Source organism: Tubulanus polymorphus, chromosome 1 (assembly GCF_964204645.1).
Source record: "Tubulanus polymorphus chromosome 1, tnTubPoly1.2, whole genome shotgun sequence".
NCBI classification, from domain to species: Eukaryota; Metazoa; Nemertea; class Palaeonemertea; order Tubulaniformes; family Tubulanidae; genus Tubulanus; species Tubulanus polymorphus.
Genome location: NC_134025.1, coordinates 31,288,731 through 31,304,921, shown reverse-complemented (window position 1 = coordinate 31,304,921; position 16,191 = coordinate 31,288,731). Strand labels below are relative to the sequence as shown.

General features: G+C 38.3%; 3 protein-coding genes across 4 annotated transcripts; 2 read left to right on the top strand and 1 right to left on the bottom strand.

Moving 5' to 3' along the window:
* Nucleotides 1-2,242: 2,242 nt before the first annotated feature.
* LOC141914951 (pre-mRNA-splicing regulator WTAP-like) lies at nucleotides 2,243-8,728 on the bottom strand. Its single transcript, XM_074806301.1, has 8 exons — nucleotides 8,612-8,728; nucleotides 7,487-7,535; nucleotides 7,356-7,411; nucleotides 7,206-7,270; nucleotides 6,846-6,964; nucleotides 6,360-6,538; nucleotides 5,883-6,037; nucleotides 2,243-5,521 (listed from the first exon to the last, which is right to left on the bottom strand). The coding sequence occupies exons 2-8, from the start codon at nucleotides 7,517-7,519 to the stop codon at nucleotides 4,818-4,820; spliced, it is 1,311 nt and encodes a 436-aa protein (XP_074662402.1). The 5' UTR covers nucleotides 7,520-7,535; nucleotides 8,612-8,728; the 3' UTR covers nucleotides 2,243-4,817.
* A 167-nt stretch (nucleotides 8,729-8,895) lies between these two features.
* LOC141900076 (superoxide dismutase [Mn], mitochondrial-like) lies at nucleotides 8,896-11,104 on the top strand. Of its 2 annotated transcripts, none has more exons than XM_074786812.1 (5): nucleotides 8,896-8,986; nucleotides 9,194-9,399; nucleotides 9,688-9,804; nucleotides 10,193-10,372; nucleotides 10,766-11,104. In XM_074786812.1, exons 1-5 carry the CDS (start codon nucleotides 8,952-8,954, stop codon nucleotides 10,909-10,911), a joined length of 684 nt encoding a protein of 227 aa, XP_074642913.1. In that variant the 5' UTR covers nucleotides 8,896-8,951; the 3' UTR covers nucleotides 10,912-11,104. The 2 variants fall into 2 exon arrangements, with proteins under 2 accessions (XP_074642913.1, XP_074642905.1); XM_074786804.1 differs by having other exon boundaries at nucleotides 8,899-8,986; nucleotides 9,191-9,399.
* A 320-nt stretch (nucleotides 11,105-11,424) lies between these two features.
* Nucleotides 11,425-15,669, top strand: LOC141914859 (protein TFG-like). The gene is made up of 8 exons (XM_074806184.1): nucleotides 11,425-11,527; nucleotides 12,005-12,240; nucleotides 12,765-12,848; nucleotides 12,929-13,051; nucleotides 13,209-13,358; nucleotides 13,651-13,878; nucleotides 14,070-14,233; nucleotides 14,498-15,669. Exons 2-8 carry the CDS (start codon nucleotides 12,024-12,026, stop codon nucleotides 14,747-14,749), a joined length of 1,218 nt encoding a protein of 405 aa, XP_074662285.1. The 5' UTR covers nucleotides 11,425-11,527; nucleotides 12,005-12,023; the 3' UTR covers nucleotides 14,750-15,669.
* Nucleotides 15,670-16,191: the final 522 nt, after the last annotated feature.

Here is a 16,191-nt window from a genome sequence, read left to right as displayed (position 1 = left end):
CCCATAGCAACCATTAAAAAAACCATTTTCCAGAAAAAAATTTCTACATCCACGTCGGGCAAATTGCAGTGGATTTCTGAAAACTCTAAGGTTTAATATAACGATCAAATGAAGCTTCTATTTGAAATAACGGTATCATTTTGGTCATTTATATCAATAATCAACGTACAGACTCAAATATCCTAGGAAAAACTGCATTCTAGTCGCTGTTTCATTGTGAGATTCTCGTGTACATGACGGGTATAAAGGGAAGCCGCTACCTTCGTCACGTAACAATAACGTGACCTTTGTCGTACACACCACAAACTGGTTTGTACCAGAACAACCCAAAACTGACCAATTTGGTCAATCTATAGATCGCGCATGAGTGGTCTGTGTAAGGTTTGTTTGCCGTCTCATACTGACCATAACCTCACTGACTGTGGTCACATAAAATAATGATTTTACAATCAGAAAGGTGACACGACCAGAGAGGTGACAACTTCATCACTTACTAACTATCAGTGCATAGTACATATAGTCAAGCGATGTGACATTTGAAAAAAATGAAATCTACACCAAGTTAGGTTATGATGGAGCTGAGAAGGCGACCTCTTCTCATTTGTGAGATACATATCTTGAATTAATCATATTTCGCGAAATAAGTGTCAGTTTTAACGGATTAAACTGGTCAAACATTGATAATCCGAACTAGTTTTTGTATGAAAACACTCGCACATTTTAAGTAGTGTTTTGTTTGTCAGATCGTCTGCTACTTCAGCTGTGACATGGCTAATTCCGGCCACCATTCACCGGTCATTGTCCCTGTCAATATGGCCGCTAAATTCGACCGTTCAATCACAACAAACTTCACTTATTCGCATCGCAGATAAAATAACATTCGAGCCCGGATTAAATTGGCCAGGAATCTAAGTAAGCATATTTTTTTCCTGGACAACAGTTGGTTCGCGGTGCATTCCCGGCCACAATCCGAACAGAAGGATCGACCGTAAACGACAATCACATTCTGGATCACTGGGTTTGTCGACCACATGGGTTCGTCATCACTGGTCCCAATAGAACAGCCACATAGTAAGTGTGAGACCGCTTTGATCGATTCTTATCAATGATTGATAAGTTTTTTGGAAAATGAAATTAATGAACTGAGTTTCACTGTTATATTAGAACCATGAAGAAAACTACTCGACTGTGTGGATCAGGCTCAACTGTTGCTGGTGGTTTTGAGTGTCTACGATGCATATTTTCTCGTCTAGTTAAAACACTAACAAGATGTTACTGAATCTCAGGGAGAAATCCCCCTCTCGACTGAGCAGGCGGCGGCTCGAGGTATGTCAGAATCAGGATTAACTACAAACAGTGAGGAATTACCCGGCGAAGAGGAGCAGAACCACAATCTAAAAAAACGTTACATCATAAAACCATTTAGAGCTCCGTGGTTTTATACTGAGAATTCCTCCGCTGCAGTTCGTAGTAAAACTCAGGCTTTCGTAGTAAACCACGTACTTTATGCTAACAACAGTGTAAAAATACTGCATCTAGAATTCCACAATTCTGAATTAGAGTTTGACTGAGAATGACAACTCGAAGTTAGGTTTAACCCACAGACTGTTGCTTAGCTGATAAAGCTCCTGTTTCAAATCATCAGTGTAAAAATGTACAGATATCAAACGATGAATGAATTGCATTCGCTTAAAAAGTGATTTCTAAAATTCTAAATTTTGCGCCTTAGAGGATGACGAAAGATGTAGTTCCGATTTCGTTCGTTAGATGGCACTATATTATGGTAGTGCATTCTACTGGACGTCACAATGCGTCGTATTGGCCGTCAAGCAGCTAACCAAGTCGTATACGGCCAATATGTTGCATGTACACAGCGTTTTAATTACTTTTCTCCAAAAAAGATTTTTTCTAGAGCATTAATAAACAGATTCAAAAGAAGGGATCAGTCGAGTAGTTGAGCTATTTCAGTTCATCCTGTAAACCTGTAACCAATGCACGCAGCAGTAGGGCTGTCCAACAGATAGGCCAATGATTCTCAACATTGTCTCTAGGTGGAGCTCTAGTCATAGCAATTAGGTTTATCTAAGGCCAACGATTGTGAACATTGGCCGTATGTGGAGGAGGACTCGTCATAGCAGTCAGGCCAATGATTCTCAACATTGCCTCTAGATGGAGCTCTCGCCCAGAACATCCATAAAATGAAACGAAACAAGAAGAAAGACTAAGTCTATTTTTTCTGTCTGTACATTGTTACAACTTTCAATTTTATTTTCGAGTCAAAAGTATTTTTGAGGTCTGTGACCCATCACAATCTAACACGGCCTCAACGTAACATAGCGGCTACATCGTAACGTGGCTACAATGTACGTAACATAACCACTTCGCATTGTAACATATAGCTACATTACAGATAGCTACATCGTAACATAATCACATTGTAACATAACGTAACGTAGCTACATTGTTATCATGTTCTAAACACTGAAAAAAAAATATCTACATACAAACAATGTTTGTAGCATCCATTGTAACGTTTTATATACATCAATGTTTTACATTTACACGCAATTGATCGAACTTAAAAATTACCCCGGATATTTCTGAAACAACCTTTGAATACAGTCGAACACACTGTTTAATTCATCATCATGGTTAACTGGTAATTTAATTGAATTAGAAATAAAACTTGCGACTCAAATACAAATTTAATCAGTAATCTGTGGTTTAGTTTTATGATCGAATAAATTCATGAACGGCAATGGTTGGTATAAACCCATCAGGTTATAAAAGCTTACCGCCAATTATTAGGTAACAAACTAAACACAAATTGGGCCTAAAAATAGAAACAACTTCAGTATAATGATGAGTCTTATCCAAATGATGACTTACATTTAGTAAATTGATTTGGAAATACAGATTAGAGCTAAAAAATAGAAATGGCTTCAGTTATGTGACGACTTATCGAAATGATGACTTAACCATGTATGACTGCATTGAAATTCAACCTTTGATAACCAAAGAAAACTGCAATTTTTACCCCTAAATATCAATTTCTTTTGCCTGAAATAGAAACGATACATGAAGACAACAAGTAAATAAACAAGATTTCTAGAAATGATTTTGCAAGTTCAACTTTTTTACGAAAGAAAAAGAAAGGTTGACAAAAAATACGACGACTGAGGAGTAGGTTTGTTCGAGGGTTGTCTCTAAAACTGAGGGGTCACAATATTTCATCAGAGAACTGACAATGACTTATTATAGAGTTACAATAGTTGATGATGCAAAACTTATAAATTTAACAAAACATACAACGACTGCACAGGTTATATCTAATACTATAGAAAATATAGATCGCTGAATTCTGCTGCCAAACAATTAAACCACATTTAAGATTACAACTGGTTTAAATAGTGGATAAACAAACATACAGTATATTAATCCATACAATGTAACCATCATGGCACTTACACTAGTTACATACAATAGACCCTTCTCTCTAAACTCAGTAACAGTCAAAACACTTTAGCTTACAGTCATGCACGTATCAGTGGAACCTGCACTACCCAACAGGCTGCATTCCTTCAATACATCATCACTTTACCAATTATCATCCAAAATTCACTAATAGTGTTCAGAACTTCACCAGACATTTTCATTTAGACAACGTTAATCGAAAATGAAACATCAAGTAATGCTCAACGTCTGGAAGGGAGAAGGTTCCAGGGCTGGTTGCATAGTCATGGCTTAGACTTAAACCTAGTCTAAGGCCAACTTAGTTCTATAGCCAATCGAACAACTTAAGATTTTAGACCACTTTTGGACTTAAGTAACGACTGTGTAACTGGCCCCAGGGCTGTGGCGCGATAGCTGCATAACTCATATTCAAGTTGATGTCAAGCGACCCCAGGGTCTCACTGCTCAGAGTCTACTGTATAAACTTGGGATTTAATTTGTTCGATTCAGGAATGTTTGTTTGTTTATTATCTTTCTGAGTTCAAAAACTCAATTCATAAATTACACATATTCTACGCATAAACTGAAAACATCGTTTTAATTTAAAGGTATGAGAATGGTACGCGAGGCGGGGATTTCTACATCGAGGAGGACAGGATTCATTCTAAACCGGTTTCAATCTAAAACGAACGTTTAAAAAGCCAGTTTTTAACTAACTACAATAATTCAAAAATACGCACAATAGAAAAAAGACACAGAAAATTGTTGTATTTTTATTCCATTTATCAGGTATTTATTATTTATCTATTTACACTGTTAAAATTGTATTTGAACACATTTTTCTCTTTTCTTTTTTCAAACGTTTTTCCCTCTCAATTTTTAAACTTTCAATAATCATCGATTGTAAAATGAGAAATAACGGATTTTGCTGCAGTGTTTCGTAACAAAGTTTACAGCAGTCGGACCGAGTACTTAAGCTTTCCAGAAAGACTATTTTTCTAAATCAATGATTAAGCCATGAAATTTAAGAAAACTACATTTGCAGCCTAAATTAGTCTAAAAATAAGCACTTTTCAGAATTGGTTAGACTCGCTACAAACCCTGGATTATATCAGAGGCTGTTTAAACTCTTGTTTAAACTCTTACTCAAAATGTAAACGTGTCACAAAATGTCCATTTATCAATTCCTGCTTTTGCTGTTGAGAAAAACTAAAACTAAAACTCTAAACGACTCTGGTAGGAATCGATAGCACTCAATATGTTTATACTGTTAACTCGGTTTGACCTTAAAAATGCTTTCGAGAACAGACACAAGGGGGCGCTCACTCGTTACGGTGGCTCCCTCTATACAGACGGACGTGTATTTACGATTGTTCCTCCATCGGAGATGGAGTTTGCTCGAGACCGTTCAAAAGAACATCGTCATCACCGGTAGTTCTATAATCAGTGTCTGAATCGTCGACAAGAATAGGCTTCACCGGTGAGCTGTAAGAATGTTGGGATTCAGGTGAACTAATATCAGCAGCTACAGCTACTGTTATAGTTGTAGCTGCTGCTGCTGCTGCTGTGACATCGTTTAATTCAACATCACTAACCACCTGATGCTGCTGCTGCAGCTGGTGGTGCTGTTTAGTCAAAGTCGTGGTAATGCTAGTAGTTAAATTATTAGATGATGAAACAGTCTGCGGCAGGTGAGGGATTATCTGCCCGTTAATTTGCTCATTGTTACCGTTCTGTGATTCAGTATGTTCCCAGAAGCCCCCGTTCTCGCGCCGCGTTGCCGTGGTAATCGCGGTATCGTCTGTGACGTCCATTAATTCGTGTTTTATTTCTGTCCGTGTCGGCTCGATGGTAGCCGCGCCCGTAGTGCCCGCCGCCGGTTCACAATCATCAGACGCACACTGTAAACCAGTCTGTTGTTGTTGCTGCTGTGAATTAAGAAACTCGTTTTGTTTTTGAAGTTTATTGATTTCTTCTCGAGCTTCTTTTAATTGTTGTTGTAAAATATAGATGGTGCTCTGCATTCCTTCGACATCCTCGTCCAGTTCTACTAGGAATTCATCGATTTCTGAAAGAAAATAAAATATGTCAACATTTACATCTGTAACTCATCTCTCTATCAGCCCTCTCTCCTTAACCAGGTCACAGCTATTGCAGCTGCCCCTCGGACAAACTGCTGTCTGTTTCCCACAAAACCTGACAACAAGAAAATGTAGTCTTTCTACCTAGTGACCCGACAGATATGGACAGATTATGGATCCATTAAATGGTGATTGACTAAGGTGATTGCAGGAGGAATTGATACCTGCATGAAATCAACTATTTCTATAAAAAGAAAGAATTACATGACAATTTATCCCAAGAAATCATTGAAAGCTGAAATGAAAATTAGATAATCATTCTCACTAATTGTATGAAAAATTAATTACCTGCTTGACTTTTCTTCATTTCTTGAACTAAAGTTTTTTCTAAAGCGATGTCACCCTCTAATTTAGCGATTCTCCCCGATGAAACTACTTTCCCCAATTCATCGTTTTCTTGTAACAACATTCGACATTTCGCCATCAGACGTTTTCCGGTTTGACTGAAAGTGATATCAACGAATCAATCGAAAACTGATTAAAAAGAGTTTTAGGGTTTTACTCACTCATACCTCACAACATAGCAAGAGAGTTACAATAATAACTCATCCTTCGAAAATGTCCTTAGTAGAACAGTTAAACAACATAGACTTCTCAACCAGGTACGGTAGGTCCTGTCTCGAAAAGAGTCCCAGCGATGAACTCATCCCGGTGTCAGAATGTAGGAAGTGAGTTGAACTCATTCCTCATTCTAAGATTTCTATAAAAGAGACTTGTTAACTCGACCTACCTCGAGTTTACCTCAAGTTTCCGCGATCAACTCACCTGTCTGGGGTAAACTTCCACGCGCTGAACTCATTTTGAGTTTGTTCAAGTTTTTGTTTTGTTTCGTCGAGTTCTTTGCGCATTTTTTGATACATGATATTCACAGCTGGATCCAGTAACATCGAACGTAGCTGAGCTGTGCTCGAATTCTGAGCTTGTTTCAATTCTTGAATTTGATTCTAGAAAAAAAGTATGTTTCTAATAAAATGAAACATTCACCGACCAATACTGATATTAATCTCAATATTTCAGAGTTAATCAGTAAAACCAACAATTGATGATAAAACAATTTATTTTGTCCAAAACTTCATCATCAGAGAAGAATCCACTTTTTACAGTAAAATCTGGCCTAACTTGGACAAACTGGGACTGTAGAAAAATCAAACCCAGTTAAGTGAAATCCATGTTAAGGACCTGAAGAACTTAGAAAATGATTTTTCTTTTAGTTTAGGTGGGCCCGATGTTAGTGTTGTTATAGAAACTCACCAGATATTCTTGCATTTCTTGCTCTTTAGTCGTCAATCTCATAACGAGAATATTCTCACGATGTGAAGCTTCAATTTGTTGTTTACGTTTCTCTTCTGATCCAGATTCAACGACGCATCCTAAAAAACAAAACCACACCAACCCCCGAGACAAATATATTCAACTATTTCTGGATTCAGGGCTGAAGTTTCTAACTCAACTTGACAGATATTCGAGCTTTAATGACTATTACCGTAGTATCTGATATTCGATTTATATCAAAATTTGATATTGCTGATATAAATTCAATATTTCAAATTTGTCTGAAAAAAAAACCCTTCCCCTCTAATCCCTCCCCCCAGACAGTTATTACATATTTACCAGTTTCAATAGTCGGTTTTTTCTGTGATTCTAATAATTGGATGTAATCATTTTGTTGTTTCCATCTACAGAAAAATTATCAAACGAAAGAACTTAGAAACGGAAACTGATTTATTTCGACAATTCACGAATAATGAATCGAACACAAACCTCGCTACGAGTTCGTCTTTAGAGATCTGTTCTAAGTCTTCATCAGTCAATAAAACCTACAAATAGAAAATAACATTGAGAAACGAAACAGATTTAAAATTGGTCGTGTTTGTGAATATCTAAAAACTTACCCTTTTAGGGTGTATTATATTATTAGTTGCCATGATCCGTGGTTTATCCCTAAAAATATAAATAAATCAGCAAATAAATAAAATACATATTAAATGGTTACAAGAGTTGATTCTAAAGTTAAGTATCTATCTATGTAATCATTATGCCCAGAATCAGGGGCTTCTGTGGGTACTACAGGGTCCGATCTAAGGAATAAGAACCACTTGCCCGGGGGTAAGCATATCTGAAATTTTACTTGTCCCCTCAAAAATCTACTTGCCCTACACGCAGTCCAACTGTTGTATCGATTGGCAAAAAGCTTTGAGACATAGAATAGCACTAGCCCGGGGGACAAGTGATAATGATAACCTACTTGCCCTTATGACAATATACTTGTCCCGGGCAATCGGACAAGTGCTTAGATCGGACCCTGTACTACAGTAAGTAGCAGACTCCACACGTGCTTTTATTGTACTAAATGACAAAATATTTAAAACAAACAAACTATCTTCTGTTACGAGAGTCTGTAATCTTATCCTCACATTTGCGTTTATGTGATTGCATATCTAGCAATGTTCGTTGCAATGTTGGAACTAACTCTACGCTAACCAAGTCAAATGAATGCAGATGTGAGGATTACAGATTCTCGTAACAGTAGAAGAATGGCAATGCGATCCTACAAATAATTCAATCCCTGATCTGACAGCTTCAGAATTCTGACACTAGCTGCCTCTACTACTAGCTGTGCATTATTGATATTGTTCCTGTTATTGGGGTATCGGTCTAACTGCCTGCAGTTTAGATCACTTTTTGCATTCCACTATGTGGCGCTACGTGTTCATTTAAAGAACGGTGTACAAGAAGATTAAGAAACAATACAAGAGTTTGGTTGGACAGATACCGTATATAAACACTTAGAGAACATATTAACTGCAGTCATCCCCAACAGGGCACCCCCAACAGCTAAACAGAACACAAATCTAACACGAATATACATTAGGTAAAAAACCAATTCTTCTCTGAAACTGACGCGGAAGTGAAAGAAAGTCTGGTCCTGGATTCTGGTTTGTAGCTGGAAACATCCGAGATATAAATAACAGATACACGAACATTAAAAACACTGACACCTGGCGGTGAATACTAACAGTTCAAACCCGATCCATCAGTTTAAATATCCCGATTCAGCTTCCACTAGATCACAGCTACAATTTATTATCGAGATTTTCAAATGAAAAATTTACTGGACGCCGCCATGTGCAATCCTAACACGGTAACGCGTACAACGCGTTCGCGGATTAGAAACTAAAACCCGGCGCCGGTGAAGAAATCCGATAAACCTAAGTAGTCAAAACCCGGTGCCGGCCTCGGAACCCTAACCCTAATTGAAAACACGGTGACGGTCACGGAACGGTAGGCAAGCAGCCGGCGGACACGAGACCCGGTGAGTATTCCAAACCGTGATCAGAACCTTCAAACCCGGAAAAGATGTTGCCCATACGAAAATCAGCTTCTCTTCTTCGGTGAGTGAATAACAATCCGTGATTTCATACTTTTTATTCAGATAATGTTAATTTATAACTGTAAATGCTGCAGATTGGGTGCATTTCCGGAAACTATTGACGCAATTAGACCGTGCGAATATATTCATCCTTGTTCAAGGTCGGAATACGGGACCGGACTGTTTATCAGGAGTCTTTAAAATACCGGACTGTTTATCATTTCAGCAGGAGTCTTCCAAAATGCGCTGGTGCATTGAGCAGCAGTATGATCGGAAGAATGAAGCATACATTACCAGATTTACCGTACGACTATAACGCGTTAGAGCCAGTAGTATCCGCCGAGATAATGACGTTACATCATCAAAAACATCATCAAACTTACGTCAATAATCTGAATGTTGCCGAGGAGAAACTAGCAGAGGCGTTAGATAAAGGTTTCACACTTAAACACCATTAAATGTCGGTTTTGTGTGGTCCAAATATCTATCTAGGGTGGATCTAAAAAATCTTATTCTAATATGTATTAAAATTTGGATTAAAAATGCGGATTCAGTTGGGCAAGGTCAACAGTTGGTTAAAAATGAATACCAATATTTAATGAACTTTTAATTGTCACTTTGTCAAACTGTCCACTGGTAAACTCGTATAAACTTGTAAATATCTGGTCCTTCTTGATTGGTTTATTTTACAACTAATTTGTATTGTTTATTGTAATTTGATAGGAAACACATCTGTAGTGATTGGACTTCAGTCAGCTCTGAAGTTTAACGGCGGAGGTCACATCAATCACTCGATATTCTGGGAGAATCTCTCTCCTAATGGAGGTGGTGACCCATCTGGTAAGTATGTACCCAGCCAATTCTTTCACTTAGAAATTTACAATATAGTCAGTTTAACTGATTTAGAATTCAAAAGTTTTCAGTTAAACTGATTTGAAATTCAAAATAAAGTCAGTTAAACTTATTTTAAATTCAAAAGATTTTCAGTTAAACTGATTTTGAATTCAAAATATAGTCAGTTAAACTGATTTTAAATTCAAAAGATTTTCAGTTAAACTGATTTTGAATTCAAAATATAGTCAGTTAAACTGATTTAAAATTTAAAAGATATTCAGTTAAACTGATTTGAAATTCAAAATATAGTCAGTTAAACTGATTTTAAATTCAAAAGATTTTCAGTTAAACTGATTTGAAATGTAACTGATTGAATTGTTGTTGTGTTTCCAAGGTGATTTATTGGAAGCGATTAAGAGAGATTTCGGATCGGTTGATAATATGAGGACGAAACTTTCGGATGCGACTGTCGGAGTTCAGGGGTCCGGATGGGGTTGGCTCGGATACAACCAATCTACTGATCATCTTCAGATTGCAACGTGTGCAAATCAGGATCCACTTCAAGCTACAACTGGTAGGTTTAAAATAAACATCTGATCACAGTTCTCAGTTGTGTCCCTTTTCAATTATTCTGAAGATGATGGAATATTCTTCTGGTGTGGATCTACCCCAAATTGTTTTGTCAATGTGACGGCAGAAATTTTCTGCCAAGGAACAATGTAATATCTTCAAGAAGAGAATGATTGAAAAGGCCCTTAAAATTTTAATCTTCAGTAAAAATCAACTCTAATCCATCTTTAGAGTCCATTTCAACAACTGTGGAGATTTTGAGATTGCTGAATGATAATGTAATGATGTTTTAATGATTGATAGGTTTAATGTAATGATGTTTAGTGATTGACAGGTTTAATGTAATGATGTTTTAATGATTGACAGGTTTAATGTACTGATGTTTAATGATTGACAGGTTTAATTCCTCTGTTTGGTATCGATGTTTGGGAGCACGCTTACTACCTTCAATATAAGAATGTGAGACCGGATTATGTGAAAGCTATTTGGAATATTATCAATTGGAGCGACGTCGCGAACAGATTCTCCGCTGCAAAAATCTAAAAACTCTTATCAGCTTTGTTTGCTATACATTTTAAAGCTGTGTTTAATGTGTTGTATGTTTGATATAGAATAGTTTCATGGTATGATAGATCAGCTCAGTAGCGAAAAATAAATTGATGAAATGTAATGAATTGAAAATTGAGTTGAGTTGTAGGAAACCATATGTGATGCATCAGAAATAAAGTATTTTAAATACTGACCCTCAATGAGTTGAGTTTGGTAAATTTTGAATTAGTTTTTGACAATCTAGACTTGAAGGAATTGCGATAGTTTGCCGTTAAATTGGATATGGCCTAGAGTGGCCAGGAACATCTTGGCCCAGCACAGTTCAGCAGAGGCACTTACAATTTTCGAGGCTAGGACTTGAAGAATTTTTCGCATGCCTGCTCAGAAAAACACGGGTTTCATACTATCTAAATCTGCGCAAAGAACTAAAACCGAACAGTTCTGTGCAGCCGGTGTCCGAGCCGTTGTCCAATTTATTCCACCTGCGGCAAGCGAGTTAAAGAGTAGCGCCGCCTGTAGGTGATGACGCGCTAATGACAGCTCAACGCTGATTATTATTTGCCGGTATTATAAAGTTTATTCTCGGATGAGTATTGCAATTTTATAAACTGTAAGTTGAACATTATTTGAGATTTTCAATGGCGATTTTATTAGCAATAGAAAAATTCCAGAAATATAAGAGAAATGTTAGAAAATGAAGAGAATATGTTTCACTTCCGGGTTCAGATACTGGTGGACTGACTGCTGGTCACTGACACATCATTCAGCGCCGTCCATACGGGTTACAATAGGGGCTGAACATAAAACACGTAGGCAAAATGTTGCTGATTTTAGAGCCATGTACCTGGCCTAAATTTCGCTATCTAAAGTATTATTTATATCGAAGAACTACTCGTCTCAGTAGTAACCTGCTGGTGTTAGTTAGTCACTCTCGCAATATCTCATTTTTTAATCACGTTTAGTTTTTTTAAGTCATCAGATAATGATATTTATAGGCCTCGATAGTGGAAATTGGCCAAAGTCCATATTACACTTGTGATATTATATATTTTCTTGTGAAGAAAAGTGACCGATTATGAATTATTAGATTTCAGAAGTTAACAATAATGAACCAGTATAACCAGAAAGATTTGAATGAATCATTCGGACAGATGGATCTCAGCGGAAAGTTAATAATTAAAGCTGAATTAGGAGACGATATTCGCAGAATTCCAATCCACAATGAAGATATCACGTATGATGAATTAGTTTTAATGATGCAGAGAGTTTTCCGTGGACAATTATCAAGTACCGATGAAGTTGTAATCAAATATAAAGATGAAGGTTTGTACGCTTTCTGGGGTCGTGGTTTTATAGGGTTTTTACGGGTTCTGGGGTCTTTGTTTTATAGGGTTTGGGTTTTAGGATCCCAAAAATCTGAAAAAATCAAAGATCCCAAAAATCAAATATTAGGATCCAGTTCCACAGTTTCAACTGAATTGTAATTAGAATTAATTTTCAAGAAATAGACTCAACTTATATCGGATTCAAATCATAATTGAAAACCTGAGTCCTGATAATTTGCGGGCAGTATTGATTATGTATCTTTAACTAAAAAGAGCATCAGGGGCTGCAGTTGCTGAAAGGTTGGTTAATGATAACCGGTGGATAGATAACATAGTAACGATGAAGTTTCGATTATCGCTATGTCAACTATCCATTAGTTAACTTACTCTAACCAGCTTTTCAGTAACTGCGGCCCCTGCTCTCATGTGTCAGACTAGGAATGCAATCTGACTCAATAACAGATTGCCAGGGCTTTGAGAAGTTTCTCAGTAATTTAATGATTAATGCTTGTTTTGTTTCAGATGGTGATTTGATAACTATTTTTGATAGTTCTGATTTATCATTCGCCATTCAATGCTCAAGAATACTCAAAATTACCATATTTGGTAAGTAAAAAACGATGATCGGATCTATGATTGGTCGTTTTCAGATAAACCGTTAATATTTGAATTTGAACGGATTTCAGTGAATGGTCAACCACGGCGATTAGATTCTGACGAAGTGAAATATTTACGTTCGGAATTAAGAGCAGTTCGAAATAAAGTGAATCAAATTCTAGATTCATTGGAGCCGAGTTCAACATTAGCAAGTATGTAATTACCTCTTCCCTTCTCCCTGTCCCCCTCCCCCCGCCGAGTTCAAAATTAGCAAGTATGTAATTACCTCTTCCCTTCTCCCTGTCCCCCTCCCCCCTTTTCTGCATATTATATGTGTATTGATTTACCATTGTATATTTTCTGTTTCAGTTAAATCAGAATCAACAATAGAAGATAAAACTGAAACCGTTAAACCTGTAAATATTGCAGAAGGGAAAGAATTCGATCCTTTATCGAGTCAAAGGTCGATCGATGACACAACGCAAAAAGTGATTTCTTCGTTTGGTATTCCTAATGACAGTAAGTTCCTCTATTTCATACCGCAGTTACAGGGTTCTTTACAGAGCAGGCAATTCTCGATTTGTTGTCAAGCAAAAATCAGGGAATTTAGATTGTTGGGTGTTTTGTTGTTTTTGCCAGTGACGAGTGGCCCCATTGAGAACATCTTATTATGATTTAATCAGAGAGACTTTGGTCTTACATTATGGAAACTTGAGGAATCATAGATTCCCTCATCTGAAGAACCCTAGAACCCTAAAGTCGATAATGAGGAGAGCTTTTTGTAAAATTCTAAATCTTGTTCTTTTTTCAGCTTCGACGACCAATAATAGTCACGCCAGTCCTCGACCCGGGAGTCCTGAAAGTGTTTCTAGTATCGGTTCTTCTGCTAGTCACCAATTAAAACAGCAGCAGCAGCAGGCGGCTGGTCAGATTCCAGGACAAGGTCAATTTCCACCTCAACAACAACAACAGAAACCAGTACAACTTGGTTACCAACAACAACCATCACAACCACCACAACAGCAACAGCAACAACAAGGTTTGTGTCGTGTTTGAAGAGCTCAGTTCCTGATTATTGTGTGAACGTTTTTCTCCTAACTTTAACACTTTTTAAGGATTTATCCTTCAAAATGTATCTAAAACAGAGAGTGGGAACTTTGAAATGGCTGCTGTCTATAAAACACTTGGCTAAGATTTATGGAGTAAAGTTTTGATATTTTCTATTTGTAGCTTATAATCAACAGCCCTCACAGCCCGGATACACCGGCCAGCCCGCGGGCTACCCGGGGCAACAACAACAATACTACCAACAACAACCAGGACAACAATATCAACAGACGCCGACGCCCCCTGGTGGACAACAACCATATCAACATTACGCCGGACAGCAACAGGTCAGATTAATATAATAGGTAACACACACAGCAGCAACATGTGGTGTATATATATATTGTGTTGTTGTGAGACAGACAGACAGGTGTGGTTCAGTGTAGATCCACCAGGTGTCGCTAGTAGTTACTTGAGTCCTCTGCGCCTCAATTCATTTATTAACTATACCAAACGCAGAGTAGGAATATTAATTTAATTTCTTTGATTATTATTTACTGACTGTTCGTCACGCCATCTGGTGGTAATAATGTAAAATTATTGTATTTCAGGTTTATAATTCTCCGCAGCATCCTCCAGTGAGCGGTCACTCGCCAGTTCCTACTCCACCACCATCGCAACAACAACACCAATATAACCCGACTTATAACACTCAACACCTAGGAGCGAACCCACCACTAGGGGGCCCTCCTAGTGGTAATAATCCGTATAGTCGCAGCGGACCAGCAGGGGGCGCCCCGGGAGCTGGAGGATACGCAGGACAATACACGAGGCAAGCTAATTACCAACAGGGATATAATTAGAACTAGCGCGGGGCGAGCGGGTGAAGGGTGAAGCTTTATTCGTTTTCATGCATCGATCAAAATTCTCGGAAAAATCAAAAACATTTTTTATTATTTTTATTTATCAAGTGTCGACAGCTTAAAATAAACTGATGAATGAAACGCGAACAACTCTATTATTATTGATGATGATAGTAGGTCATGGTTTGATGTGATTAAAGATGGTGAATGATATTCGTAGTCAAACTCTCCGTTCAGTTATTGTCGTAGACCTAAGACTTTTCCAAATGAAATTGAATTGAAAATACAAAAACTGGACTAATAAATAAAGATATCTTCTCTGGTAATGACTTAACCGATGAGTTTCACTGAATTTTAATGATATCTCTGTGGTTTGAGTTTATATCTCTGGCTTCTAAAGCTTTATATGAACTGTTCTTAATGAATTGGTGGACAGTAGTAGAATAAATGGGTTTGGGGCTATTCATAAAGGACAAGCACATTAGTGAAGAGAAAGATTGTCCATTTCTCTCTTACGTTGAGTGGTTTGAAAATCACTAATTTCACCTACGTTCTTTATGAATGGCCCTTAAATCGTGTCTCTTGTTTCAACTCCTAAATCGAGTTTCAACTCTTAAATCGATTTAAGATTGACGTGCATTAATAGAGTTGATATTAAACTGATTTAGGAGTTGAAATCTCTTCCTCCTCTCTGCCTGGTATTTACTGCTACACCTACAGCAGTGTTTTATAAGTTCTTGCTCAGTCTGTTCTATGTGGGTATAATTTACTGGTACTTTAACATGTGCATGTTTTCAATAAATATATTGATATTTTATTTAGTCAGTAGGAAACCTGTAATTATTATGGAATGGTAGTAGTTGTAGAGGTGATTGAGTTGTGGAGAGGGGAGAGCAGGGGTGTGAGGGGAGAGCAGGGGTGTGAGGGGTAGGTAGTGAGGGGAGAGCAGGGGTGTGAGGGGAGAGCAGGGGTGTGAGGGGTAGGTAGTGAGGGGAGAGCAGGGGTGTGAGGGAAGGGCAGGGGTGTGAGGGGTAGGTAGTGAGGGGAGAGCAGGGGTGTGAGGGAAGGGCAGGGGTGTGAGGGATAGGTAGTGAGGGGAGAGCAGGGGTGTGAGGGAAGGGCAGGGGTGTGAGGGAAGAGCAGGGGTGTGAGGGGTAGGTAGTGAGGGGAGAGCAGGGGTGTGAGGGAAGGGCAGGGGTGTGAGGGGTAGGTAGTGAGGGGAGAGCAGGGGTGTGAGGGGAAGGGCAGGGGTGTGAGGGAAGAGCAGGGGTGTGAGGGGTAGGTAGTGAGGGGAGAGCAGGGGTGTGAGGGAAGGGCAGGGGTGTGAGGGGTAGGTAGTGAGGGGAGAGCAGGGGTGTGAGGGAAGGGCAGGGGTGTGAGGGGAGAGCAGGGGTGTGAGGGGAAGGCAGCGGTGTGAGGGGTAGGTAGTGAGGGGAGAGCAG

Coding starts and splice junctions, on each gene's coding strand:
- LOC141914951 (XM_074806301.1), bottom strand. CDS start 7,519: ATGGCAACTAATAATATAATACACCCTAAAAGG. Junction 6,539..6,845: donor AAGAAATGCAAGAATATCTG/GTGAGTTTCTAT, acceptor CTTTTTTTCTAG/AATCAAATTCAAGAATTGAA. Junction 5,522..5,882: donor AATGAAGAAAAGTCAAGCAG/GTAATTAATTTT, acceptor ATTTTCTTTCAG/AAATCGATGAATTCCTAGTA.
- LOC141900076 (XM_074786804.1), top strand. CDS start 8,952: ATGTTGCCCATACGAAAATCAGCTTCTCTTCTTCG. Junction 8,987..9,190: donor AAATCAGCTTCTCTTCTTCG/GTGAGTGAATAA, acceptor TTATCATTTCAG/CAGGAGTCTTCCAAAATGCG. Junction 9,400..9,687: donor AGCAGAGGCGTTAGATAAAG/GTTTCACACTTA, acceptor GTAATTTGATAG/GAAACACATCTGTAGTGATT.
- LOC141914859 (XM_074806184.1), top strand. CDS start 12,024: ATGAACCAGTATAACCAGAAAGATTTGAATGAATCATTCGGACAGATG. Junction 13,052..13,208: donor GCCGAGTTCAACATTAGCAA/GTATGTAATTAC, acceptor TTTCTGTTTCAG/TTAAATCAGAATCAACAATA. Junction 14,234..14,497: donor ATTACGCCGGACAGCAACAG/GTCAGATTAATA, acceptor ATTGTATTTCAG/GTTTATAATTCTCCGCAGCA.